Source organism: Poeciliopsis prolifica, unplaced genomic scaffold, assembly GCF_027474105.1.
Source record: "Poeciliopsis prolifica strain line A6 unplaced genomic scaffold, Auburn_PproV2 SCAFFOLD013, whole genome shotgun sequence".
Classification (NCBI taxonomy): domain Eukaryota; kingdom Metazoa; phylum Chordata; class Actinopteri; order Cyprinodontiformes; family Poeciliidae; genus Poeciliopsis; species Poeciliopsis prolifica.
This window is the reverse complement of record NW_026562388.1, coordinates 10,617,990-10,643,781: the sequence shown is the minus strand read 5'-3', so window position 1 is coordinate 10,643,781 and position 25,792 is coordinate 10,617,990. Positions and strand designations below refer to the sequence as shown.

Sequence of the window (25,792 nt, the reverse complement as noted above, 5' to 3'; positions counted from 1 at the left end):
CAACACTGACGTACAGTAACAATTATTGCAGTCTTACAGAAAGCACAGGTTGCTCACCGGGCAGGAGTTTAGACAAAAAACAGTAACCATCACTTATGCCTGATCTTATGAGGTGAATATGAGCTGGATTATGTATGATTAAAAAAAGTTATTATACTGTATGCAACCCATCAGTTTAATAGAAACATTCTATGGAAATGTGTTTGTGACAGTTTTAGGAGTCAGACAGGACTTTGACATACAGTAACACAGGTTTGTCTGCAGGATGACATGACAACATGAAACAAGAAACACATGACATGGAGATGGATTTAAGCAATAACAAACCAAAGAGCAAATGTTCTTGCAAGCTAATCGAATCTCTTTTTTGTTTTGTTTTGCAGTCATCTTAGAAACCATTATGATCAGAAGCTAATCATGTGAAAATAAGGGGTTGTTTACTAGGTGATAACGCCACCAGCTGTGCTGAAGCAGATTGAGCTAGAAATTTGTTCACATACAGCATCAGTAAATGGTTAAATGCCCCATCAGCTGGTCCAATAAAACCCACAGATTTTGTCATCTGGATTTAATTTTCATTTTAATGAAGATACTCATCTATTAGGAGCCGGTTTGCGTATAAAAAGAGCAAATTAACTACTGGATTATTATTACTGAGGGTCTAGAGTCTCATCACTGACAAATATCAATTTACAGTAAATCTTTCTTCAAATGTTTAAACTGACTTCAATAAACTTTTTATAACACTTTCAGTCAACTAAATATCCCCCAGAGCAGGAAAGATCAGTCAGAAGCAATGTCAAAGAAGAGCTAGGATTGTGAAGAAGATTTTACCACGTTTATCATCCTTACTCACTTGATCCCTCTTCAGTAACCATCCCCAGGCCTTCGGCTTTGTTTTGCCTTTCAAAGGCATTCAAATCCAGGACACTGCGAGGCAGAAATGACACAGAATCAAACCACAGAATCTCATTTGTCTGTGTTTGTCTGTGTTTTTCAACTTTTTCAGCAAATTCTATAAAATTGGGGAAAGAAAGGGAAAGAAATCTGCTGTTGAAACGTGCAAAAGTCAAAAGCTCTGAGGATCATTTATCAAGACCCAAAAGCAAAATAAGTGAAATATTTGAGTTGCCATTTTGAACACCGCAAGAAACAATTATTCCAAATATTTAAGATAGCACCATCCTTGTGAAAAAGTCATGAACACTGATATATGTTTATCCCAAAATAGAACTTCAATTCATTGAATGACATGAGTCAAATTTCATGCTTTTCCATGCTGTCCAGGAAATCTTATATTTATTACTGACTACTGGTGCTATGAGAAGCCAATTTTCAACCCCAGTTCTATGTCAAACATGCTGTACCATAATTAGATCTTACATTGAACTATGGTATTGTCATTACCTGCATGACATCATCAATCCAGACAGACTTTTGAAAAACCCAACGTCTCTTTTCTCCTTGAGATAATCCAGCATTTTCTGTATAATAAAAGCCAGATTACTCAGATAAACTGAAGATGGTAAATGGTCAACGTAAGAAATGATGCATACCTGCTGGACCAGAATGTTTCCACCATTGAGAATGGAGATGCCCAGTTTGAGGGTAAAAGTCACAGTGGCACCAAGTCGACCTGAGATGATGCAGAATGGATGATAAATTGACCAAATATGGCTGCTGCAGGACAGCATACAGGTGTGTGAGTTTTCCTACCTTTACTGGCACTAATCATTTGAAGAACCATCTCTGCTGCACCTCGATCATGCAGTCGGGCTTGCTGATACAGCATCTTCTGTTTCTCTGTTTCCTTTTCCTATTAGACATCAAGGTGTTTGTAAAAAGTGTTCACAATAATAATAATAATAATAATAATAATAATAATAATAATAATAATAATAATAATAATAATAATAATAAACTAAGAAACCCTAAAGGTAACAGTACCTCAAATGTTTTCTCTTTTCCTTCTTCTTCCTCTTCACCTTCAGCACAACTCTGAAATAAAGCAAAGATTAAAAATGTACCATTTCCAAAGTACCATACAAGAACAGTGTAGGAAATGCTGTACCTTTGCCATCATATCTGCATATGCAATATACAAGGGATCCTCTTCCAATGAACTAATAAAACAAAGAAATGCATTTCTAGTTAGACTTTGCACATCTGACATTTGCCTCCTAACTATAAATAATCATCTTTAGCCACTTGTTCCAACACCAGCAACATTAATGAGGTCTCCCTACTTTATACAAAAATGGGCAATTCACACTTAACACCCACATTATCAGTTGTGAAGAGGTCCAAAGCAGTTATGCGTCACAGATGGAGCAGCTTGTGCCATTGCCAGGTGGCCAGGTGTGTGTGACTGTGAATTTACCTGCATTCAGTCAGAGCGTTGTGGCTGAAATGAAGGATGAGCTGGTGTAAAGGGTCTGGTTGCTTTCTGACTTCTTCCTCCTCCTCTTCTTCCACTTTAGGCTGTGTTTTCTGTGCAAAAGGAACAAATCAGAATTGTAACTCAGAATGATACTTCATATCCTGAACAGCCAACACTTTGTGGGTGCATTTATTTTATTCCACATCTCAAGAAAATATCTGATAACATGCGCTATACAGACCACATGCTTAATGATGACAGGCATATTTTATACACACAATCTGGCATACAAATGCATTAAAAGATGGTGTTGAATGTGGATGGAGTTAAGTATGACTCTCCTATTACAGATATTTATGTTATCTAATAACACAAATATCAAATGAGTTCACACACTGAAACCAGGCATGGGCTTATTACTGTAATCAAGGTTTTAAAATGTTTTAAAAGAGCTAAAGGTCTCTGTGGTAAGATTTCCACAAATTACGTACATTTTAATGTTATGTTAGACATAAGTGCTGAAATGACCTAGAGCTAAAACACAGTAAATCAAGCTGTGAGCTGATAGCGTGACTAATTAATCAGCTAATATCAGCTTGCTGTAGTCGTGAAGTGTGATCTTATAAAGGGCAGAAATAAAGAGACAGCAGCATTAAGTATCTGAAGCTTAATGTTTCAGATGCATATCTTCTGAAACATTGATTTTTTTTTCTTTTTCCATTTTTAACTCTTTGGTTATTTATCTTGGGTTCTAAAACCAAGGAATTTTAAAAATGATTTGGTTTTAAAAGTAGAGATGCTTTCACTTTGCTGCAGAGAAGATGTGTGTGATTGTGATTTTATGCATATATGTGTGTGAAGCTACAAAAACTTCAATTATAGTGTCTGTTTTTGAGCTTCTACACTGACAGATGAAGTCTGGGAGTGAAAACAATTGAGAAAGACAAACTTAATAATTTAAACCGGTAAGTTGAAGCATTGTGACAGGATGCTTCCTTACCTGTGTTTAACACATCAAGTGGCCCTGACATCAGCAGAGATGTCATGCTTACCTGAAACACATCTCTTCACTACCTGGATCACCAGGAGTGACTCGGTTACACAAAATGACAATGGCATGACACTGACGAGACAAAGACTGTTGCATATAAACTATGCAGAGCTCATAGGGACGTACATGAGGAGAACTGGGGAGGTGAGAGGCATGACTACTTACTGCGAGGTCCTGCACCAGCTTCTCCTCAAAAGAGTACTCTTCTGTTTCTATCCATATACTTTGATATCCCAGAAGGAAAAGGTTAATAGAGCGATGCCTAGCAAGGGGTAAGAGGACATTAAGCCTGGGTTAGACAGGAAGGAAGAGGCCAAAGGAGGATAGGCTCCTTCAAGAAGGGGTTGATGCTGGTTAGTTTAGGGTTCTGGCACATCCAGCTGGTCTTTTTACATGTACAGTCTGTCGATGAGTGTTACTTTCACCTTTAAGATTTCAGCTGTTGGATTTTGGGAAGGATATCCCGCTAGTCAACCAGAGCAACATTTTTTTCAGAGCACATGAAAAGGTGACTCTCAAAAATTAGAATGCCATTTAAATTACCTTTCTGCTATTAAACTGTAAATTTCTTCAAAGGGACAGCTAATTAAACAAATATTTTGTTATATTCTTTAAAAATACACCAATTTATTTCAATAATTTAACCATTGTGTAAGTTTTCTACTTCCACTCAATTTTCCATTAGTATCAGAAACAGCTTTTAACCACTTTAATTACCTTATTTGACTTACCCTATTAGTGAAAGCATCAATGACGGAAGAGCAGTTGGATATTTTTCTTATGAATTTTTTGGACATGACAATTACCTAAGTTTAATTTTCCATATTCATACCATGCATATTTACACAAAACATCTCAAAGCATTTTATAAGAAAAACAGATTCAAATTGGGAATAAATCAAACTCACAATAATACAATAAATCAGATTTAATGACACACATAGTCCATTCCAATCTTATATGCAATATAAGAGTCAAACTGAGTTCACTATGCCAAATGTTAAATTTTTGATTCAATCACTGGGGAAAATATACCTTAATTATGACATTTTAATTTGTTGAGATGCGCCTTATTAAATTGTTTTCCTCAGATTAATTTTTTGTGACTTTTTTCAAGAAAAGAAGAAAGTTAGATTGAAAATTGTTTCAAAGTTTTAAGAAACAATTTTCTTCAGGCAGAGCATATTACTGCAAATATGTGGACCAGTGGATTAACCAGGGAAAACCTGAGGCAGAAAATGTGCCCAGAGGGAAACAAGCGTAGCCACAAGCCAGAGAGCAGTACTAGGTTAGCACTTCTTTACCGTCAGCACCGAGAGCAGACTGTCATAGTCTGTGTTCTCATGCATTATCCCCAGCCAAATGTGTCGGAAGGAATTCATGAAGTAATTATTATTTTTGTGCCTATTGGGATGAGGCAGAGGTACAACAAAGTCTGAGATAGGGGACAGAATAAGGACTGAAAAGAGAGAAAAAAACAAAAGAGATGACATCTGACAAAGCATAAAGTGCAACAGAGAAGCTTCATTTTTATACTTCTCATATAAATCTCTACAGAAAAATAAGAACCCACAGCTTTGTGCATAACATCCAGTAATTATTACCTACTCTGAGTCATACGTTACTGTCAATAATTCTGAATAAATGAGTCATGCTGTCAGACAGGCGGGCTGGATCTGAGCACATATTGAAGAAGGCCACCCTGAGGTATCGGACTTGTTAATTGTTTTCCTCAAAGCTGTGCGCACTCTGCCTGACGTCCTCTGACTGAGTTAGAGAGCAGCAGGCCAGAAAATTACAACTGCTCATTCCTTCCTTCTTTCATATGACAACAGCAACTGCAGGTTATGTATGAATATTCTAAACAGAGAGAGGCAATTCATTAATGCAGGGTGTAGAACCAGGAAGGAGAAAAAACTAACTGAACAAACAGCAAAAGTAGACAACACAGTAGAAAAAGAAATCCTAAAGCATTTATTGAACCATTTCTAATTTGTTCAAGGTGCCTAGAAGCTTCCTGCAGAGTTTTGCCCTTAGCTCATGAAGGTAAAAAGTTAAAGGTAATTTTATTTAGATAGCACATTTCAGCAACGAGGCAATACAAAGTGTTCACCATTAAAGATGATTGGATAGAGACTGTTTAAAAAAGAGAACTGTGAATGTTTTTAGTTTAACTGTGTAATGCAGTACCTTGGTAGATTATAAAGGGGGGCCATTCGGAAGCAGGCAACAACTGCACGCTTTCGCTGTTTGGACAGCAACTTCTGCCATACGCACTTCTTAGATCTCAGTGGCTGCTCCACCTAAAGAGGGCAGACAATTATTAAAAGTAAAACTACAGCTTTTTGTGCTGGCTGTGCCAAAAAACAACAAATTTAACCATAGTGGGCAACAAAAACAAACAAACAAAAAAAAAAAAAAAAAAAAAAAAAAAAAAAAAAACGTGCATCTAATGTGCTTTATCATAATTCCAACTGAGAAAACAACAGTTACAACCATCATTATAAACTAATTATTAATGTGACATTCATATCTGTTTTTTTTTGTGTGTAACATTTTGACTATAACAAGTCAAAATGTTATTGCAAAGCAATGATGAAGTTCAGTCATCTATCTGTTGCAGTACTTTCTATGCTTTTCATGATTTTTAAAATCTGATTACCATAACAAGTTCTTCCAACTGAAATCATTCCAGTTGTAATTTTAAAATAAAATAGTTTCTGCCATCACATCCACCAATGAGTAATGTGTCCTTATTTTGACCTGTTCCAGATTAAAGATGGCAGCAGAGATCCTTTGGATACGATCAACCACTCGTTCAGGGTCAGGGGGGCTTTCAATTCTCATCACGATGTCCTTATACAGATTCAACTGCCACCGCACAGCAGGGTCCTCAGACTAAGATAATATTCAGATAAAGTTGAAACCAAAGTATAATGTCAAAATGTTGATTAATGAGAAAATGTACTTAAATTTTACTTTTGTACCTTTTCTCGAAGGTGCAAATTTTGATGTATATGATCCTTAACCTCTTCATCTGTATCTTTCTGTAAGGAGGAGATAAAGAGAGCGAGAGGGAGATTTACTGCAAACCACATGCAAGAAAGAAAAGGTCAGGTCACAATAAAAAGTTTGGCAAAGCCATTTCAAAATTATCACAAAATATCAAGCTTGAAGCAGTAAAGAAGGCAGAAAAAATTCTGATGTGAGTTCCATGAGTAGCATAGGAACTTATAAAAATAAGAAGATAAGAGCTTCCCTATATTGTTTCCTATGGGTGCATGGCCCTGCATTGCCTTACATCAGCTAAAACACAACTATTAGAAAACTTTTAGATATATCAAAATGACTGTATGAGTGATCGATACTACGGCTGAATTCAAATATGTGCTTCAAATCCATGACTTGTTTTAAATTAACTTAATGTGTAGGTGTCTCGCAAGAGATGAAAATAAAATGAAAATATGAAAAACTTCCAAGGTGTATCAAAATTCTTCAAGACATTCAAGTATTTTCTATTACAGCATCAATTTGCATTTCTTTAGGCAGTGTTATTATTAAGAGTTTCAATCTTTTTTCAAATGGGTTCTCACCATGAGGTAGCGGGTCTTGGCAAGAGAAATCAACTCCTGATCCCCAGGGGTGCACATGTTGAGGCCGATTGGCAGCATCTTCTTCAGAGCGGCCACAATTAATGAGGTCTGAATGGAGTAAAATTCCCCGCGCCTCTTCTTATGTTTCCTCTCCTGGTCTTGTCCTCCAGACTGAAAAGTTAATCATGACATATTCAAAAAAACATGTAGTGGCGAGTAAAAACTAGAAGCTTTAATTTATTGGTCAAAATTCAGTGATGGTAGCATTGGAGAATATTTATTTAACAAAGCACTTACTGTGTACAAAACTCCACAACTAGTTCAGTAAAAACACATATTTCCTCACAAATATTAATTTATCTTGAAAATATTGTATAAACACTGACAAACACACATATAGGAATGCTAACGACAGACTAACAACAAAAAAACATATAGCTTTTAACTATTGGCTACAGACAAGAGGAATATCATGATCAATCAACTGCAAACACACACATAATCACATAATATGTTGCAGAAGGGCAAAGCTTTTTATACCAGATGAACTGTGGTTGACCCATACAGCACTGAGGAATGAACAAATTGACCACGTCACACACTGTGATAAATGGAGGCCACAAACAACCATGAAGCACAATATATAACTAAACTATAGACTATAGCACATCAGGCACAAGCTATTGGCTTTTCTGCTTCGTGACAAGTGCTTACAAGCCAATAAGCTGGCAGGTTAACAGCACATGCACTGCATCACTCTACCTTTTCCTTAAAGGACTGTTTTGAGTTAGAGGGATAGATAGAGACAGACAGAAAGAAGCAGTTAGGGGGAAAAAGGGATGAGAGGGTGATTAATAACGGAGGCACAAAGTCCTCCTTATATGGACATGCAGAGCAATGAAAAACATTTTATTTTCCTTCAAAGTGCTCAACCAAGCAGATGTACTGGAGCTGAGGAATGAAAATTAGTGTTTTTTGGGGGGTTTTGTAATAACCATGCACACAATATACACACACATAGAAGATTTAAAGATTACATAATATCAAAAGGCTCCATAGTGTATTCCTACAAATTTGATTTCCATTTCTAAATCCTCTCAGATGTGTGTGTATTGTAGGAGCGAACACCCCAATTCTGTGACATTCTTATAGCATTTTCATGTTAACATATGAGCACATGTATTGACAAAATAATATTTTTTACATGGCAGAGAAGATGTTAACATGGTGTCGTATTAATGTCCATGTTCATAGTGTCTTTGCTCTTTTTACATCTCATGAAAATAGTAAATTATTAGATTTTTTTTGTTACAGCTCATCAATCTCCTGTATATAAAGTCCAGAACATGTAAATTTGAGCTCATCCCTGTGAAGAAATATGCCAGTGAATCAATATACCTTTGACATCTTTGTTTTATTGTCTCCGGTCAAGAAAGAAAGATTGTTGATTTCATTTTGAACCACAAAATTTTGCTCTTCTCTTTTGAAGTTCTGGGGGGGAAAAAAAGAAATAATACATGTCACTCTATAAATTGTCATGTTTTGTGAAGTTACAACCAAAATCTTAAGAAATTGCAATCTCAACATATTTATTGAGATAATATGTGATGGACTAACACAAGTGATGAATAACTTTGCAGTGGAAGTCAGTACTGTGGAAGCACATTTGGCTGCAATTACAGCTTAATCAAACAAGATAAGGACTAATGTGAAAAGCATCTGTGAACATCACGTTTCAAATTTTGATCAGATTTAGGTCTGGACTATATGGACCATTCTAACATAAGGACATCCATTGATCAAAACGCTTCCACAGCAGCTCTGGTTTTGTGTTTAGGGATTTTGTAAATGAGGAGGGAAAACCTGTGCTATTTTGTTGAAGCTTATGCAAACTAAATCAGGTTTTCATTCCCAGATTGTGTTGTATTTAGCTCTATCTATCTTCTATTTACTCTGACCAGCTTTTCTTTCTCCACCCCCACTAGGTCTGTCATACTGCATAGAAATAGTTTCTATTCTACAACAGAGAATAGAAACTATTTCCAAACCATCAACAGTTTAGAGGATCACAAATCTCACTTCAAAATTCATAAAATCAGTAAAAACGCTTTGAAGGCACATTTTAGGATTCTGGAGAGCTTGCTAATTTCTGTCACAAACTGGGGAAACAACTCAAACATCTTAAAATTCTGCATTGGATTTTATTCAAGGATATAAGGATAAAGCTGACTGAGTACAGATGCACATATTTGTCAGATTCTTATTGATATAACAACTGTAAACCCTCTACTCATTTATACACTACTTATGTTTGTGTATCACATCAAATCCCAATGAATGGTTTTAGTGATATGGATACTTCAGTGTAAGTTAATAAGGAACCAAGGAATTATTTACATGAGATTTGCACCAGAGGATGAAAATCTCTGCAACCATTCTGAAAAGCTCATTGGAGTCTGAATCTGGTTCTTTCAACCACCTAGACCTGCAATAAAAGAAAAATAAAAATGATGTGAACTTTGTTTTCTCAAATTGCGCAATAACATTTCAACTATAAAATAATAACTATGACTTATTTAACCTGTTGTTGTCCACATAGCGGATGAGCATGGGGTAAAATGCATAAAGATCCCTGCAGAGCACCGCAAATTCATCCAAAATGAGCAGCTCGGCCTCCTGGGTGTCTCCTTTACTGTCGGCCTTCAGAAGCTCCTCTTCAGCCACCACTTTTACTGTCTTCTTCTTTAGTTTCTCCAGGGTGGGCAAGAAGTGGCTCTTGAGCAGGTCTGCGCGAGCCTTACTGATGATGGGTTGCACATAAACTAAACATTGAACAAAAAAGATCCAAATTTTAAGCCATGTGATTTATAATTCAGCAATGCAATGATTTATAGATTGTGTCTGTTAAGTACATAAAATTCCATCAGTACCTGCAATTCTCTTCATCCAGGAGGCCTCATCGATGCCTAAATTGTTGTTGAGGATCTTGAGGATGTTGCCGAGAATGAGGCTGAGGTGCTCTGAGGTGACAGTAGTGCAGTAAGTGCTTCCACCACTGGCAGCCTGGTTTTCAGGGCCCCTCTCCCACCAGTAGGACAAGTAGTTGCACAGCATGGGCAGCACCACCTCGATCACATGGGGCATTTCAGTGTAGCGCGCTCCAGACTCAGCCATGTCATTGATGTCTTTCATGAGCCCGTCAAGCCGCGGCATCCCAGGACACATCTCCTCAACAGATTCTCGCATTCCCAGCACTAAAACATAGCAAGGGTTTTATCCACACATGGTCACAGAAGCTTGTGATGTTTTTACATGTGTCTGTTGGTAATGGGGGAAATTGTTCAAGAATAATGAAGGCTTGACTTTTATCATCAAGTTGTAACTCACCTGCTCGATCTCTGGCACTCTTGGTATTAAAAACAGAGCAGGGGTTGTGCGTGTTGAGCTTTGGCTCCAGGAAGGCTACAGGCATGGCGCCAGCAAGAGTGGCCAGACACTGACCGAGAGCTGGCAGCTGCCTTAGAAATACAAAATTATTAAATGGCAATGTATTTTCTTTTCCTTCTGCTAAGGTATTCTCTTCACTTAAAAATCTACACTGAGGATACCTTTCCACATAGATGTTTTTTCCAGTGCCAAGAGCAAAGAGGCTGGTCAAGATTCGATAGCAGGACACCTGCACATCATCCACTGAAGAAAAAAAAATGAGAAAAATGTTACATTTAGGCAGCAGTGTTGTTACAGTAGTTGTATACGGACGCATGTGATCAGATGATCAATTGATTGATCGATTGTTTCTATCCGCCTGCTAATTATTTGTGTATTTTTTTGCGTCTTCTTTCACTGTGTGTGTTGTGCTGTGTTCTGTCTTTTGAATTGCATAGTGAGGTGTTTTGTTTTTTGTACTTAATGTGCTGATTTCTGCATATTTAGACTATCATGAATTGCGGTAATGTTGGCTAATGTACAGTGTCCCAAACAAATAAATTAAATGAAGTAAAATTAAGTGACTCAATGGACAGAGGGAGATTGTTGTCAAACTTTAGAACTTCTCTTTATCACTTGGAACTAATATGAGCACAGTGTTCTGCAGTATGCTAGAAAAAGTCTTGCATGTAAGATCTGTTCAGTCAGGTGTTCAAGTGTTAAAAGATTTCACAGCCGATAAAAGTCTTTTTCAGCTTCAAAACAAGGTAAAAACGAACCCACCACCTTTGATCATTCCCTCTTTGTCAGGACTTACAAAGCAGATCTACTCCAAAGTGGTGTTGAGTGATGTGCTCAAACAGAGCAGTTAGGATGGGAAGCAAAGCCACAGTTGTGTAGTTGATATTCTGCGACACGCCTTTCATCTGGGAGCGAGAGTGAGTGAACTTCCCCAGCTTCAGGTTCTCAAAGGTCTTCTCTAAGTCCTCCGCAGCGTTCTCAAAGAACGTCCTGAGCCCCACCCTGACCTGCTCCGAGCCCGACTTCATCACTGTCCTGTTAGATTTAACAAGAGCATTAAAAAATAACTCAAGACATTTCATATGGAACCACTGGTGTGTATAGCACAGATACTACTTAATATGCATAAATGCAATTGCTACAACCTACCAGTCTGGAACAGTTTCACACATAATATAAAATTCACGAGCATTAGCCTGTCTGTCCAAAAACTGTACCATTAATTATTCATCCAGTGAACTGGGAGATAATTTAAATTCAAGGTGAGTCAGCCATTTCTGAAGCTCGGAAAAAAACTTCATGAAACAGCACAACACATTAGTATGATTAGTGTGTTCATTTTCAGCATTTCATAGTTCATAACATGAGTAAATAAATTACCCATTGTTAGGCCTTGATGTGTCAGGGAACAAAGAAGGCAGAGATGAGAAATGCTTATGTGGGCATCATCTGTAGCTCTACAGCATAAACAAGACACTGTAATGTAATGCTGATTTAGCCTCATTATGTATGAGCTGCATTTACAAACAGTACCATGATTCTAAAGAGCATTATGAGCCTCAGGCAACAAGTGCTGCATAAAATGTGTTCTGCCTTATTTTAATGTCAATGGATGTTCTTTGTTGATACAAGTATCTTCTAAAATAATAAAAACTGTCTAAAGGAAAATACCGAAAAGAAAACCTTCCAAAACGGTTCATGGTCACCTAAAATAATAGCCTTGAGATTTTCTTTTTTTTTTAGGAGGGAAAATCTAAGCTGCCAAGTTTCTTGTGTGTGTTGGGCTCTGCCTAATTTGTACGCACCTGGTGTCGAGAGTGTGTGCCAGGATGTGCAGACAGCTGACCATGGTGGTGGAATCACTCCCTACAAAACAACACAATGACCATTAGTATGAATACACAGCAGCGTTTTCACATGACTCATGAAAGAAATAAATAAATGCACTTAGATATGAATAAGAAAAAATCAACAAAATAATTACCCTTTGCAAGAAATTTGGTTAATTCTGTGTCAATTTTATTTGCTAAAATTTATTCGGCTAAAAATATTCTGACAGGCCAGCCTCATTGGAAGGCCCATTCTAACTCATGATTTGCATGCCAATGTAATTTTTATTTTCTTCCTTTTGTATGGCATTTGATGATCTTAATTGGTTTTCTGCTGTTGCTCTGTTTGATAAATGTAATTTAAATCTTGCATTTGTTTGCCTTTTTTATTTAACCAATAACCCAAGAAATATGGGAAGAATCCCTAATTAATTTTGCAAAGAAATGCTGTATTATTTAATATTGGTTTATTCTGAAGACTAGTTGCTGCAAAAATAAACTAATGAATGATAAGTAAATTTTGCATCTTGGATGGAGTTGGACAACAATAAAGGTCCAAACCTGATTGCAGTGCTAAGGATGCTAAAAATCCCAGAAAAATGTCATCGCAATAATTATCAATCATTTTGCTATTGCATGACTTTTTCCAATTCAGACAGCTGACAAATGTTTTTATAAATTGCTAACAAAGGTTGCAGGGGATGATCTATAAAAGATGTTACACAAAAAACACATTCGCAAGAACATCACTGACTTAGAAGTGTCAGCTTACCAAAAAGAGAAATCCTATGTCTGACAAGAGCTGCCAGTTTACAAAATAGGCTGTAGCATAAAGAGGAGAAATAGGGAGAAAAAAATCAGTAAATCACAGTGACTTACATAAGTGAAGTGATTCAGATTTCAGGTTAAAAAAGAACATGCAGAAAGGCACATGTTTTCTGTTTGTTGTCAGTAAGCATGTGAATTTCTACCTGGTGACCATTTCCTTCTCTTTGTTAGAGGCATAACCACTGCTGCTTAGGTTCTTGTTGGGAGAGGAGAGGAAATACAAAGAGTGGTTCTTGAAGTATTGATCGATGAGTGGGAGAAGAACCTGAAGACCACAAACAATGGATGTAAGACTGGACAGATGCCATAATAAAACTATATACAAAATAATCCACTTATAGATATTTGTATTTGTTAACTTTTCTTACTTTGGCAAAAAACTTGATTTCTTGCTCATGAGGGGACCTGTCTGTTTTTCCACTGGCTGCCATTGCCTCTAGATTGAGAAAATATGTGCAATTTTAGACTACAGGAAATCTGAAAGTCAACTTTAAAGCTTTGGAACAGCATCATACCTAAGTGGGCGATAAAGTCCTGGGCTGAATCGACATACTTCAGCAGCTTCTTGAGGAATTTATAGGCAAACCTTTTTTCCATGGAAGAGGAATCTTGCTCCAAGTCCTTCAAACCTCTGCAACATAAGACCTTGTCTGTAAAATACTTTCTTCAACCACTATATTTACTTTTTATATCATTTAATAAAGCAGTCAATCAATCAGTGATGGTTATAAAGTGCTGCTAAGATCTTAACGCAACCAGTGACATAGTCACAGCATATTGACCTTGTAATGCTATAGCCATTAATTTGCAGGAAGCGAAAAAGGTCCAGGGCCTTTTCTCGATCACGGGCCTTTTCCTTGGCTGTCAGCGTGTCATAGGGCACCAGTAGAGGATGAGTTCCTCCGCCTGAAACGACAAATGGCTCTTTTTTGAGACGTGAGTTTCTTCCTCACCACTCAATGTGTGAGGGCAAACAGAGTGGCTGAACCTAATTTCCCAAGAACACAGAGGTTCTCATGCATATGACCAGAAGTACATGAAAAAGACAACAATAACAACCATGCATGGCTTTGTAATCTTCCCACATGCAAAGATAAACAATCTTTCTATTTAGCTGGTGTCTTTGTGCAGTTTGCATTCCTAATACACTTCATTAACTATGCACCTCTGCTTCCAAGGTCACTTTTCTTCTTCTTGGCCCAGATGTTATGGTAATTCTCAGCCATTACTTCCACCATCCCCTCGGAGTGAAGACAAAAAGAGACAAACTCAGTGAGGAACCTTTTTCCCGCCCACAGAACTCATTCATATTCAGGACAGGCTGCTTTGATCTGATGTGCATTTGCGAGCTCCTTTGATTCAAAAAGGGAAAAAACATAAAATGAAGCTGAGTTTCTCACCTGCAGTTCTCTGGACAAAGTCACAATACTTGTGTCTATCGGGCTGGGATTAAAGCCATTAGCCTGGAAACACATATAGATTAAAGTGGGACAATGTCAGCTTTCAGAAACAAATGAACATTTTTATGAAACAAGATTTCTCCCTTAAAAGGATTTCATAAAGGAGCACTTGATTTTTTAAGAGCTTCTGTGGAAAGAGATTAACACAGTATGAGTGATCTGCATAAATCCTTACAAAGTAGCAACAGTATAAAAATAAGAGCATTTGCTAACAGCTAAAAACTCACATTTTCAAAACTCAAAATAATATTAATTACAATTGGACAAATAGTAGAAAGTGCACAACAGAAGGGTTGTGAAAGATTTCTTGTCAATTTTTACTGATTATCTGTGTTCTGTTTCAAACAGAAAGAGAAACACTTATTTTTGAATGTTCATGATTTACGTAAAGTATTCATACCTTTCAGACTCTTGTCATATTTTATTATGTATTTTATTGGGTATTGGCTTATTTTTCTTTCCAAAATAGCTTAAATTCAGTCAGACTAGAAAACATCAATGAACATCTATGTTCAAGTTTCACTGCAGATTCTCATCTAATTTTAAATATAAACTGTGATTGGGCCATCTGACACAAATAAGATTTGGAAAAGTCATTGTACCTCTAGCTGCTTGTTCAACAACACTGCTCAGCTGAAAGGTAGAGGAGTGTTGTTCAACCTTCATTGAGGTTGATTTGAGATTTGAGAAAAGTCTCAAATCTTTTCCATCTCCTAAATGTTTTCTTTTTTTTTTTTTTTTTTTCCCAGGATTGCTCTAACCAGCATATCTGATCGGTGATATGTCTTTAAAATTCAGCGGCAACAACAAAATTTTGTCTTGCTATAGTAACAGAGAAACACAGATTCAATAGTAAAAAAACAAAATTGTATTTGTGGGACAAAAAATGAACAAACTGTACCTGAGAAGCTTGAGATATTTTCCTCATTTTCTCATTTTCCCTCTGCAGAGACATACTCTCTCCGTCCTTTGTCCTGTCGATGCTCCAGCCCATGGCCAGCATGCTTTTAATTGAGTCCCTAATGGGCAATCTGTAAATCTCCTTCTCCTGCAATACAAAAATAAAAAATAGCATGTAAGCAAACAGGCATCTGCCTTTACATCGATATTCTAAGCACATGTTTTTACCTTTTCTGTCAGGGCTTTGTAGATCCTTAACTGAGGGTGAGTTTTAGCTTTCTCATCCACACAGTCCCCATATTTCCACCCCAGCAGCACCTGAGATACAAGCAGAAACAAAAGTTGAAGTGATATTCACTGATCCTGCTGTTTAGCAAATAACGTGACGTAAGGTGACGTAACACAAATTTAAGAGTTACAATGTTTTCAGAACTTGTTATTGTATGCTTTACTTAAATGTTCAACAAATGTTACAATGCAGTCTGAGCACTCACTAAAAGGATGAGAAGCTTTGCTAGAAATAATTATTGTTTTCTGCCCATCTTTTATTTTGACCTTATTAATTTCTCAAAACATTCATGGTGTTTCTCTAATTTAAAAACCCACATCACCCAAACATCACCTGCAATCCAAGAATTAAGTTTAACATTACCTTCTCTGCAGACCATTTCTCATGGCAATGCTCAGCATATTTGTTGGTCAAATGTTCAAGTTTTTCTGGTAACACAATACTAAAAAAAAGAGGGCAACAATTACTTTGAAAGCATGAGCTGACACATGTTAGCAAAGTCATTAACATGTCATTACTCAATATATTTAGTCAGAATGATGCTGTTTTTCTAATTGACTTTAGAGTCTAAAATGGCTTACTTGGAAGTATTGATAGGTTTGGGGTCAAAGTTTCCCTGAGCATCCACAGAAACGGGCTTTTCAACAGCCATGCTAATGGAGGCATCCACATAGTCTGGTGGCAAAGCTCCAGCTATAGCACTGAGACACGGCATGGCCATCTTAAATAACTCTGGGTCATACTTCTGCAAGAAAAGGGCATAATTTATCAAATAAATTCTGTTTTACAACATTTCACAGAGAAGGAACTGTCCTCAACAAATCAAGTAATGTGTTTTACATTTAATTTAAACCGGATGGGTCAGAGGAAGAGACGTTAATGAAGAATTATTCTAAAGCCTGAAGAACCAACACACTTAAGGACTTGGATCAATGATGGGCTGTCCAGATATCGATGTTCTCTGCCCAACTCTTTGCACAGCCTGTTTCCGTGATGGGGCATTTAGTGAGATGTGCTGAGTCTGGCGATGTGCAATGCTAACATGTCGAAAGCATTTCCTACATACAAATGAATAAAAGGCTAATGAGTTTTGTTTTGTCTTGAATTGGTTTTTTAGATCTACTTATAGAAACAAATTTATTGGCCAATAACAGGTAAACACAATAAAGAGAAAGTCGTACAAGTAAAAGCTGGTCAAAATGAAATATACATCTTATAGAGAAAAACAAATAAAGTTTATGCTTTACAAAAATTGTGGTCATATTTTGATAGATAAAACAAGGGTTTACATCAGGAAATAAAACAATTGCATGCTAAAAGTGATATGAAAAACATTTGTTTAAATATATACACTAAGATATTAATTTTGAATGTGTAAGCTGTGTTAACATGTTTCCCCACTGATCTTGATATTGCAATATGAGCATAAACTCATATTGCTTTTATAGTAGGTTGAATCATACTTGTATTGTATGTGCACACTGTATGGTCGGTATGACTAGAAAACTGCTTTACTAGCAAGAGTTTTTGTGTATCTCCATGAGTTTCAAATTGGTACTATTCATGTTTCTAGTAGCTTTACATAGAAATTTATGTTTCACAAAGTATGTATATTATTAAATATAAATTCAAAACCAAAATCACATGTGAGCACATATACTTGCTTTCGGGATTTTGCATGTATAACAAAACAAAGTTCTGAAAAAGTGCCACAAAAGAGCACCTTACCCTCTGTGAAAGAGAATCAAACACCCCCCAGAAGATCCTCTTGGTGAGCAGAAGTTCATCTTCAGATGCTGTGCCAAAGCTACCCCATCCTGAGGGGAGGCAGTAGTACTTCCAGTTCTGCTCATAGTGGTTGGTTAGAAGCTGGAGGCAATGAATATAAAGAGGAACGCTTATAATAATAAATAAGTGTGTTATGGACATGAAAGTAAGATTAATAGTTTACATAAATTTAAAGACCAGTTGTTAACAATTACATTCTTTCCAAAGAATCACTTTATAGCCAAAAGGCACTTAACCATAAAATCCAACAAGTACATTATTATTTTTAAATCATAAATGGCAGGTTTTTATAAATGTTTTACCACTTTTCCCATGTCTCAGATTTAAAGTGGGAACAAAAAGTAGACTGGTAGCCTGCAGTTCATTACATTAAAAGCCACACGTCTGTTGAACTGGGGTGAATAAGGTTTTAGTATTTCCCTACAAAGCTAATAACCTAATACATCCAAAGAACAAAGTGTGAGCATACAAAAACCACACAGACATAAGAGAGGTTAGAGAGGAAAAATAGGGAATAGGGAAAAGTAAAATTTTAAAAATCAAGACACTTTATTTAAGATATAAGAGGTTAATAATTTCTAACCCTTAGAGGCATCTTGCAGTACTCAGTCAGCAAGGGCACGTCAAAGACGAGACGGTGCAGGAGCTGCTGGAGCATGGAGGGGCGGAGGTGTCTGCACAGTGAGGTTAGACAGAGATAATACTTTTGCTCTGGGCATATTGAAACTCCGGTCAAACCCATCACACTGACATAAAAGAATAAATAAGTAAACTGAGCTGAGAGTTATAATATAATTTCCCTTGACAGCCACTAAAAAAATACAGTTCATATGAATGGTTTATTACAGGCAGGAGAAACTTTGAATCTACTCTTGTATTTCTTACTTGCAAATAGACAGTAAACACTCTTCAATGGCGTCCCGCTGTGCCTTGGTGAGCGAGCGGCCCTTGGACAGCCGGTAGATAGTGTGCAGGGTGGAGTCGATAAGAGTGGCATAGTGCTCTGTGCCAGCAAAGAGAGGTGCACACCGCGTAAGAAGAGGCAGCATGGCTGAGCCGATGTAGCGATTCATAGCCAGGGCAGTCTCTGTGGTACAGAGTCCCTCCTGGAGAGAGAATATGCATTTATGTATAGGTTTAAAAAACAGAATCATTCAGGTGTGAGCTATGCATGTCAAAACCACAGCCTTATGAGCCTATTCCTCTCCAGAGATTATTGGTCTTGAAGCTCATGTTATCATGGCTGTTTATTTCTTTGTGCTGTCAACTCAAATTACCGTATCTAGAGTGGTAGCCGTCCTCAGGTCGGGGAGGAAGCCGACTTCAAGCAGATGAAGCAGAAAGCTTTGGTCCTCAATACCATACACCCTGTCTAAAAACAGCACCATCGGGGCTTTGTGGTCTGGACAGAAGCTAGCTGACATGTCCGGTTCAGTCATTGATCCATCTGAAAAGAATCAAAACAAACAGAAAAAGGAAAGATAGCACAACATTTAAACAGCTTAGTTCACTCATGAAACTAACCAAGAAAACATGTACAGTACATAAGAGCAAGTCATTTCTGATTAGACGAGGTAGTTTTTTTTTTTTGGTTCCAGGCCGTCACTTACTGTATTTCTTGTTTAGCGTTTGATAAAAAATGATGAGTCATTGCAGCAAATGTAATGTCCAATCTTGTCATGCTTATTCAGATTGATCAATGGAGCAAGACAGCTTGTCACAGTAATCATCTGGCTTACTCTAAGTCATGGGAGAGTACTGTAAACTGTTGGGCTACTAAAAAGACATAAAATGAAATCCAGAACTTTATGCTTTGCATGAAATCTAAAAAGCTTTGTTACCCATTTTGCTTGTTGGGATTTCTGATATACATGTATATAAATTATGTAAGTATAAAATAGAAATCTCTAACATAAAAATACATGTTTATGTTATATGTCAATAGTACTATATATTCAAGGAAAATATACTAACAGGTACCTTTGTTGACAATGGGCGTTTTAAGGGGAATGCTGATAATTCCTACAAGGTCTTCGGTGGGCACAAGAGAACGTAATATTGCTCGAATGCGCAGAGCTTCACCTTTTCCTTTGTTGATGAGCTAAAGGAAGCAAATCCAAGAAAATTAAGAGTCTTAAAATATCAAGAATATACAGCTAGCAACAATAATACAATAAATTTGATCTGTTTTTGTCATTTTAAGTTTTCAATCTCTCATGCAACATCCTGTTTTCAAAAAACACAAGCTCTCTTGTGTGGTATGTACAGTTTTGAAAGAGAAATCAGAAACATTCAAAATCAGCATCGAAAGGCCAGAGCTTCACAATGCTGATTATAAATCTCTGGTAAATCAGAGATTTACGATCTCAGATTTACCAGAGAGCGGAAATTAGCAACAAATCTCTGATTAGAACTTCTCTAATCAATGTTTAGCAGAAGCACCAAAAATGTCAAAATCAAAAAAAAAAAAAAAATTCATACATGCATCTCAGGGGCACAGCGTCCCAACAGGTCAATGAGGGCAGAGTAGAATGACATGATGGCATTGCCCATGTGAACCACCTCCTCTTCATCATCGCCATCAGCTGACCTGTCAGAGAAATTAATCAAAGAAGAAAAAAAAAATTTTTTAAAGGCCCTACACAATAGCTCATGCATGGAAGAAGGAGCATCTGATCGTCATTATTTAAAATCATTGACTTACAAGTCAGAGCTGACTCTATGCACAGAGCCTGGCAGGTCCAAAGCGGGAGTCTCAGAGATCTTAATAGCCTCCTTCATCGCAGCCAGTAAGCCGTTTCCTCCTTCTCCTCTCAATGCAGGGCCAAAACACTCAGGACGTCGGATGAGCAGTTTCACCACAACGCTCGAGTTCTCCTCCACGCTCTCTCCTTGAACACAAACAGAAATTAGCTTGTACATTCAAGACCGTACAGGAAGCTTGTTCTTCCTGAATTAATTATTTGTTTTAACATAAGCAGGTAAATGAAGTTGTTTGAAGATTCTGATGCTTTCATAGGGGAAAAGAGCAGCATAAACATTGACATGTTGAATGAAAGAAAAATGTGAGTGAAAGCAGAAATACCATTGACGAAGACTGCAAAACGCAAGAAGGAGAGATAACGCTCTCCTTCTATGGGGTTCCAGCCAATGTCTGGGTACCCTTTAGCCAGAAGCATAGGACAGCTCTGGAGACCACATCCAGCCAGGTATGTAACCACCTACAGATGAATAATGTTGTTTTCATTATGTGATGACAAAAATAAGGCACATTTATTTGTTTGATATGTATTAGTCCATAATCTTAATTTGTCTTGGAATCAGACTGACCGACTTTTACTGAGTGAAAAGAAGCTACAAGTCCTACCTTGTCCAGATCAGGTTCCTCCAGTGCCAGAGCTAAGCCGTTGTTATCCATCACAGAGGATGCAGCTACATCTAGAGGTGTAGATCCTCTCATTGCTGGTGAAGCTAAAATGCCAAGGACACATAAATCCAGATGTTGGTTACAGTTCCATTTTAGTGCATGTTCCCACTGATGTGCAAGGCAACATAATCTCAACAAACAGCAGAGGGTGCTATTTCCCCTTTATACTCTTCAATCAATTAATATCTTGTAGACATGGTTGCTAGAAGTTCCAATGGTGGTATTTGGGTTGTCTTTAAACATATAAAGAAGAAATGCTGGCATCAATCAATTACAAAGTAAACACAAACTTTATGTAGAGATTTTAAGTGCAAAGAGCTAAAAACAGACAAGATACAAAAAAAACATACCAGATGTAAATAAAATTTATAAAATAAATTAAAACATTGCCATTTTACTCACATTGTGCATTGTGTAAATCCAGATGAGCATGATAGCAGAACTGACCTAGGTTTTACTATCTATTACTAACTAAAGAAAGCTGCTCCTCAAAATAAAGCTGATTTGAATATTAAATATGAGATTATAATCCTTAATAAGATTCTTAACACAGACCAGAGATATGAGAGAACCAAAATGGCAACGAGGGGTACATGACAAAGTACAAGGTTAATAATATCATCTGTTTTATTTTCAGTGAAGCTCAGGAAATAAGAACCATCTGTGCCTTGATGACATCAAAAACCTTTGGTGGAGGCTTTAAGGTAAATTGATTATTTGGCTTTAGAGGCAAGCAAATATGGTCGTCATCTGCATATAAGTTGATTGATCTGACGTGTTCAGTATACTGTAGAACCCAAAGGGAGCAAGTACAGTTAAAAATTAATTGACCTTGCTGGATTTAAATTTTCCAGGTGGAACACAGCTGGAGATAGGCACCAGCAACTCCCGACCCCAATAGGGATAAGGGTGAACAGATAATGGATGAATGGAAGGATTTAAATTTCCAATGTAAAAAAGGAAATCCTAAACAGTACTCTTTTAATGCTCTGCAAACATTTCAAACTGTGAAACTATCAAAATACAATTGTTGATCTAAAAAGTATGAGAACTAGAGATCTAGAAAGTTATTTTTTCAAGACTCTTTAGATTTACTTCCAACCAGTCTGTGCCTTCTACAAGCTGTAAAACCACATGGAAATTGAGCTTATCCATTTCAGAGTGGGGCTACTAAACAAAGACATACTTACCAAGACCCACACTACTGTTCTCTAGCAGGTAACTGAGGTGGTCAAACATGGCCTTCTGGTTCTGTCGGCTGATCCGGCAAAAATAGCACAGGAAGCGACAGCAACTGGCTACCATTTTAGGAAAAGCAATTTCCTGTAAGATGCCATTAAACAAACAACATGATTATGTCCTATCCTCTTTTCATCTTGAAGTATATTTTTACAACATCATTAACTGTAAACTGATATGAATTAGTATAATTTCAGATAAGGCTGATTTAAAGACTACATTAATCTGGGTACAACTGGTTTCTAACTTTAAATTAATAAATTCGGTGTCTCTCACATATTCCTACATGTTTTCATTTCTTGTTGATATGTAAAAGGTGTAACACATTCACGCATTGCCAGTCACTCAGTCACTTTCTGTTGTTCCAGTCTTTCTGCCAAAATGCTGTCAGAACGATGCCAGCAAGCATAATTCAAACAACCATAATTCACACGCAAAATTGGAAAATGCACAAACTTCATGAGGATAAGAGTAACATTGTTACTAGTTTTGACATCTGTGGGTTCCTCTCTGATTGACTGATACTTAACAATAAATAACAATCAGTGCAGATCCAGATGTTTTCAAACCTGAGACTTGTCTCCTCCCAGCACATTGACCATGACCTCCATTACGGTCTCATGCATGCCCAGTATTCTCATCAGGTTTGGGTGCTGGTAAAACACCTTGTTGTTCATAATATCACTGTAAAGTAAAATAAGAGACTTGTTACTATATGTGGGTAAAAAGTACCCACGACTAAATGTTAGTGACACAAGTGATCATAATTAAACAGCCTGTTGTTGTTGCTCAATCATCAAATTACAATGAAATATGATGATGAAAAAGATTACAAAAACTAATACAGGTCACAGTGGATTGTTACTGTTGCAAGGTACCATGTCTTTTAGAAGAAAAAAAACTTGAGAATTGTTTAAGAGATTCAGCAACCTACCTGAGTCCATCAATCATGAGCTTCTCCTCCTCTTTCCCCATGCGAACAGACAGTAGAGATCTGATTTGACCAAGGGAGGCAAGGAGGTGGATGGTGTCCTGAACTGAGGCAGCACTGATGGTGTAGGTCTTCCTCATTGCCCGGAGAAGCTCCCCAATGCTGTCATATTGCCTTCTCAGAAGGCTAAACATCTTGCGAACGAGTTTGGGGTCTTGAATGTGACACTCCTGGGCCCAGCTGACCATCGTCTGAGAGATGAGCTCCTTCAGATTAGCTAAAGAAAAAGTTCTGGTAAGATCACTATGTCTTTTTAACAAAAGAACAATATTGTCAATCAATCAAATTTATGCCAAAGGAACATTTGATATATTTTAATTGTTACAAAACCAATCATAATTCTTGATAGAGAACGGGTCTATGAAAAACTGATGGACCATCTGCCCGACAAATCATATTAACTAAGACCAAATTTTAATGCATAAATCTAGCTGAAAAGAAACAACCTGATTGAACAGTTCACATGTGGGTTTTTTGGAATGCTTCATCAAAACTGGATCAATAGGTTATGGGTTGTATGTCAACTATTCAGAACCATACACATTTGTTTTTTTAGACATAACCAATGTATTATATTTAGCAATGTACATTTGTAGGCCCAAAGTGAAATACTAATTATGACTATTTTAAAGATTGACTGTCAGTGAGGACAATATTGTATCCCTGTATAGATACCATGGAACAGAGAAAACTATCAACTGTAAACTGCCAAGAAGTGCTAAAACAGGAATAAAACATCAAGATTGGCTTGGACAACTTACTGATGTCAAACGTGTTAAAATTTAATGTTACAGTTTGAGGATTTAGTGAGATGGCAGAGTATGTGATAAAATTTACTCCAGCTCAATGAAGAGTAAATCAGCCCTGATTTCTTCCATCTGCTGCTCTTGCACTTCTTTCAATGCTTACAAGTAAAAAAAAATTAAATGTTGATTTTTAAATGTGTGTTTTTATCAGAGGCTAGGTAAACAACTATAGAAGCACCACTCATCACACTTGATAAAGCAAAAGTGTTTTTAAATTATACTTAACCTATAAGCGGTTGGTTACCTGATCAGATAATCGGACTAATTGATCAAATAAAATCAATTTGTTGGGATTCTGTTTATTCTATAAAAAGCCATGTGATATTCCGCTAAATGAGCACCTCAAATTTGCTGTCACTTTTAGCAACTTTATTGTATATTTTTGGTAATACAAAAATATACAATGTCTGGCAGAAAGAGAAAACCACAACAAATACATGTTATAGAAAAGACTTACTACAGTAAAAATCAATATACAACTGAGCAAGTCAACTCTATTTAGAGCATAACATCAATTAAAGAATGACAAAGTGCTTTACAATTCTACTACATAATGTCCTAAAAAATATTTAGGGAACAGTATGAGTTAAGTGTGTAAATGTTGCTTTTATTTAACTTTTATGAAAAACAAAAAGTTATTTTTGGCTAATAAATACTGTAGATGATCATTGGAACTGTGGTATTGCCATATTATTTTTTGTTTTGTCCATATTGCACAGTTCTATGATATCACAAGTTTTTACTCAAGAGAAACCAAAAGCGGCAACTCTTCCTCTCAGCCAGTTTGCTTCACATCAACAAACGTTCAAGTCACACTAATGGTCACACAAATACACACACTATTAATTTGTTTCCTTGACAAATGTAGCCCTCCAACATTTCCCCCTCAAACAGATGTAGCTTGTCAAGAGTTTCACTTACGGCAAAACCAGCACACAGCTAAGGCAAGTAATCATGTCTAACCATTAAATGTTTTTGCTGGTCGGGTCATTCATCAAAGAAGAAAATAAGTTCTGTCTTCCTTTTACTTATTTCTACGAAATAATGGCGATGATAGTGTTGCTTGTATCTTCAGGGTATCTATGACTTCAGTTGATTTAAAAGGAAGGAGAATTTATGGCTGGAGTCTCAATGTGTAATTCACCATAAACCCTGTTTGCTTATCTACTTATCTTCTCCAAAACCTCTGAAAATGTATGTGCTTTATCATCTCAAAATACAGACATAATTAACACACTTTCTTTGTTACCCATTCACAGAGCAATTGATTGGTGACTAGAAACAGCTGGTAACTGGTCAAAAATGCAGCAAAATGTTTTCTGAGCAACAGAAAACGTTTAGCTAAAAATAGAAAAAATCTTAGTTATTTTAGCTATTTTTAGCCATACCACTAGCTAAAAATAGCTAGTGGTATAGTGTGGGGTACTAATCTGGTGGATTGTGACAGTGTTTTTTGTTGCACAATCAATGTACATGAGCTGAACATTTAGGGGAAGGCTGAATGAGCACCATATATAATGACATAACCAGTTAATAGTATAATAAATTCATGCCATCGTTTCCCTAATTCTGCTTGAGCACACAAACAGTAGACACATTTGTTTCTGGAAAACATCCCATTCATATAACTTTGACACCAGTTTGGAGGGTTCTGAGTCTGTATGCCAATGTATAAAGTAGCTTACATTAAAATAATTTGGTTTTAAAAATTTTAAGCTCCTCGAAGGCTGAACATGTGAGTGCAGAATGAATTGCTGACACCTG

General features: G+C 36.8%; 1 protein-coding gene across 1 annotated transcript in view; it reads right to left on the bottom strand.

Moving 5' to 3' along the window:
* The window catches only part of LOC129365155 (ryanodine receptor 3-like), a 99,337-nt gene that overhangs the window by 12,315 nt on the left and 61,230 nt on the right, over window positions 1-25,792 (bottom strand). Inside the window, exons 40-83 of the mRNA XM_055038125.1 lie at window positions 23,166-23,439; window positions 22,801-22,915; window positions 22,183-22,315; window positions 20,933-21,036; window positions 20,651-20,786; window positions 20,270-20,456; window positions 20,047-20,155; window positions 19,546-19,666; window positions 18,843-19,012; window positions 18,451-18,671; window positions 18,149-18,239; window positions 17,506-17,646; window positions 16,359-16,522; window positions 16,141-16,219; window positions 15,717-15,806; window positions 15,490-15,636; window positions 14,529-14,591; window positions 14,294-14,369; window positions 13,911-14,034; window positions 13,644-13,759; window positions 13,497-13,564; window positions 13,272-13,393; window positions 13,073-13,122; window positions 12,277-12,337; window positions 11,268-11,506; window positions 10,633-10,714; window positions 10,412-10,542; window positions 9,955-10,278; window positions 9,606-9,846; window positions 9,422-9,509; window positions 8,423-8,515; window positions 7,787-7,801; window positions 7,025-7,195; window positions 6,419-6,478; window positions 6,195-6,329; window positions 5,622-5,734; window positions 3,597-3,693; window positions 2,381-2,490; window positions 2,072-2,123; window positions 1,948-1,998; window positions 1,717-1,816; window positions 1,557-1,636; window positions 1,408-1,484; window positions 857-930 (exon numbers count right to left, since the gene is read on the bottom strand). Of these exons, the coding sequence (XP_054894100.1) occupies window positions 857-930; window positions 1,408-1,484; window positions 1,557-1,636; window positions 1,717-1,816; window positions 1,948-1,998; window positions 2,072-2,123; window positions 2,381-2,490; window positions 3,597-3,693; window positions 5,622-5,734; window positions 6,195-6,329; window positions 6,419-6,478; window positions 7,025-7,195; window positions 7,787-7,801; window positions 8,423-8,515; window positions 9,422-9,509; window positions 9,606-9,846; window positions 9,955-10,278; window positions 10,412-10,542; window positions 10,633-10,714; window positions 11,268-11,506; window positions 12,277-12,337; window positions 13,073-13,122; window positions 13,272-13,393; window positions 13,497-13,564; window positions 13,644-13,759; window positions 13,911-14,034; window positions 14,294-14,369; window positions 14,529-14,591; window positions 15,490-15,636; window positions 15,717-15,806; window positions 16,141-16,219; window positions 16,359-16,522; window positions 17,506-17,646; window positions 18,149-18,239; window positions 18,451-18,671; window positions 18,843-19,012; window positions 19,546-19,666; window positions 20,047-20,155; window positions 20,270-20,456; window positions 20,651-20,786; window positions 20,933-21,036; window positions 22,183-22,315; window positions 22,801-22,915; window positions 23,166-23,439 (5,295 nt within the window). The remainder of the gene's footprint in view (window positions 1-856; window positions 931-1,407; window positions 1,485-1,556; window positions 1,637-1,716; window positions 1,817-1,947; window positions 1,999-2,071; window positions 2,124-2,380; window positions 2,491-3,596; window positions 3,694-5,621; window positions 5,735-6,194; window positions 6,330-6,418; window positions 6,479-7,024; window positions 7,196-7,786; window positions 7,802-8,422; window positions 8,516-9,421; window positions 9,510-9,605; window positions 9,847-9,954; window positions 10,279-10,411; window positions 10,543-10,632; window positions 10,715-11,267; window positions 11,507-12,276; window positions 12,338-13,072; window positions 13,123-13,271; window positions 13,394-13,496; window positions 13,565-13,643; window positions 13,760-13,910; window positions 14,035-14,293; window positions 14,370-14,528; window positions 14,592-15,489; window positions 15,637-15,716; window positions 15,807-16,140; window positions 16,220-16,358; window positions 16,523-17,505; window positions 17,647-18,148; window positions 18,240-18,450; window positions 18,672-18,842; window positions 19,013-19,545; window positions 19,667-20,046; window positions 20,156-20,269; window positions 20,457-20,650; window positions 20,787-20,932; window positions 21,037-22,182; window positions 22,316-22,800; window positions 22,916-23,165; window positions 23,440-25,792) is intronic.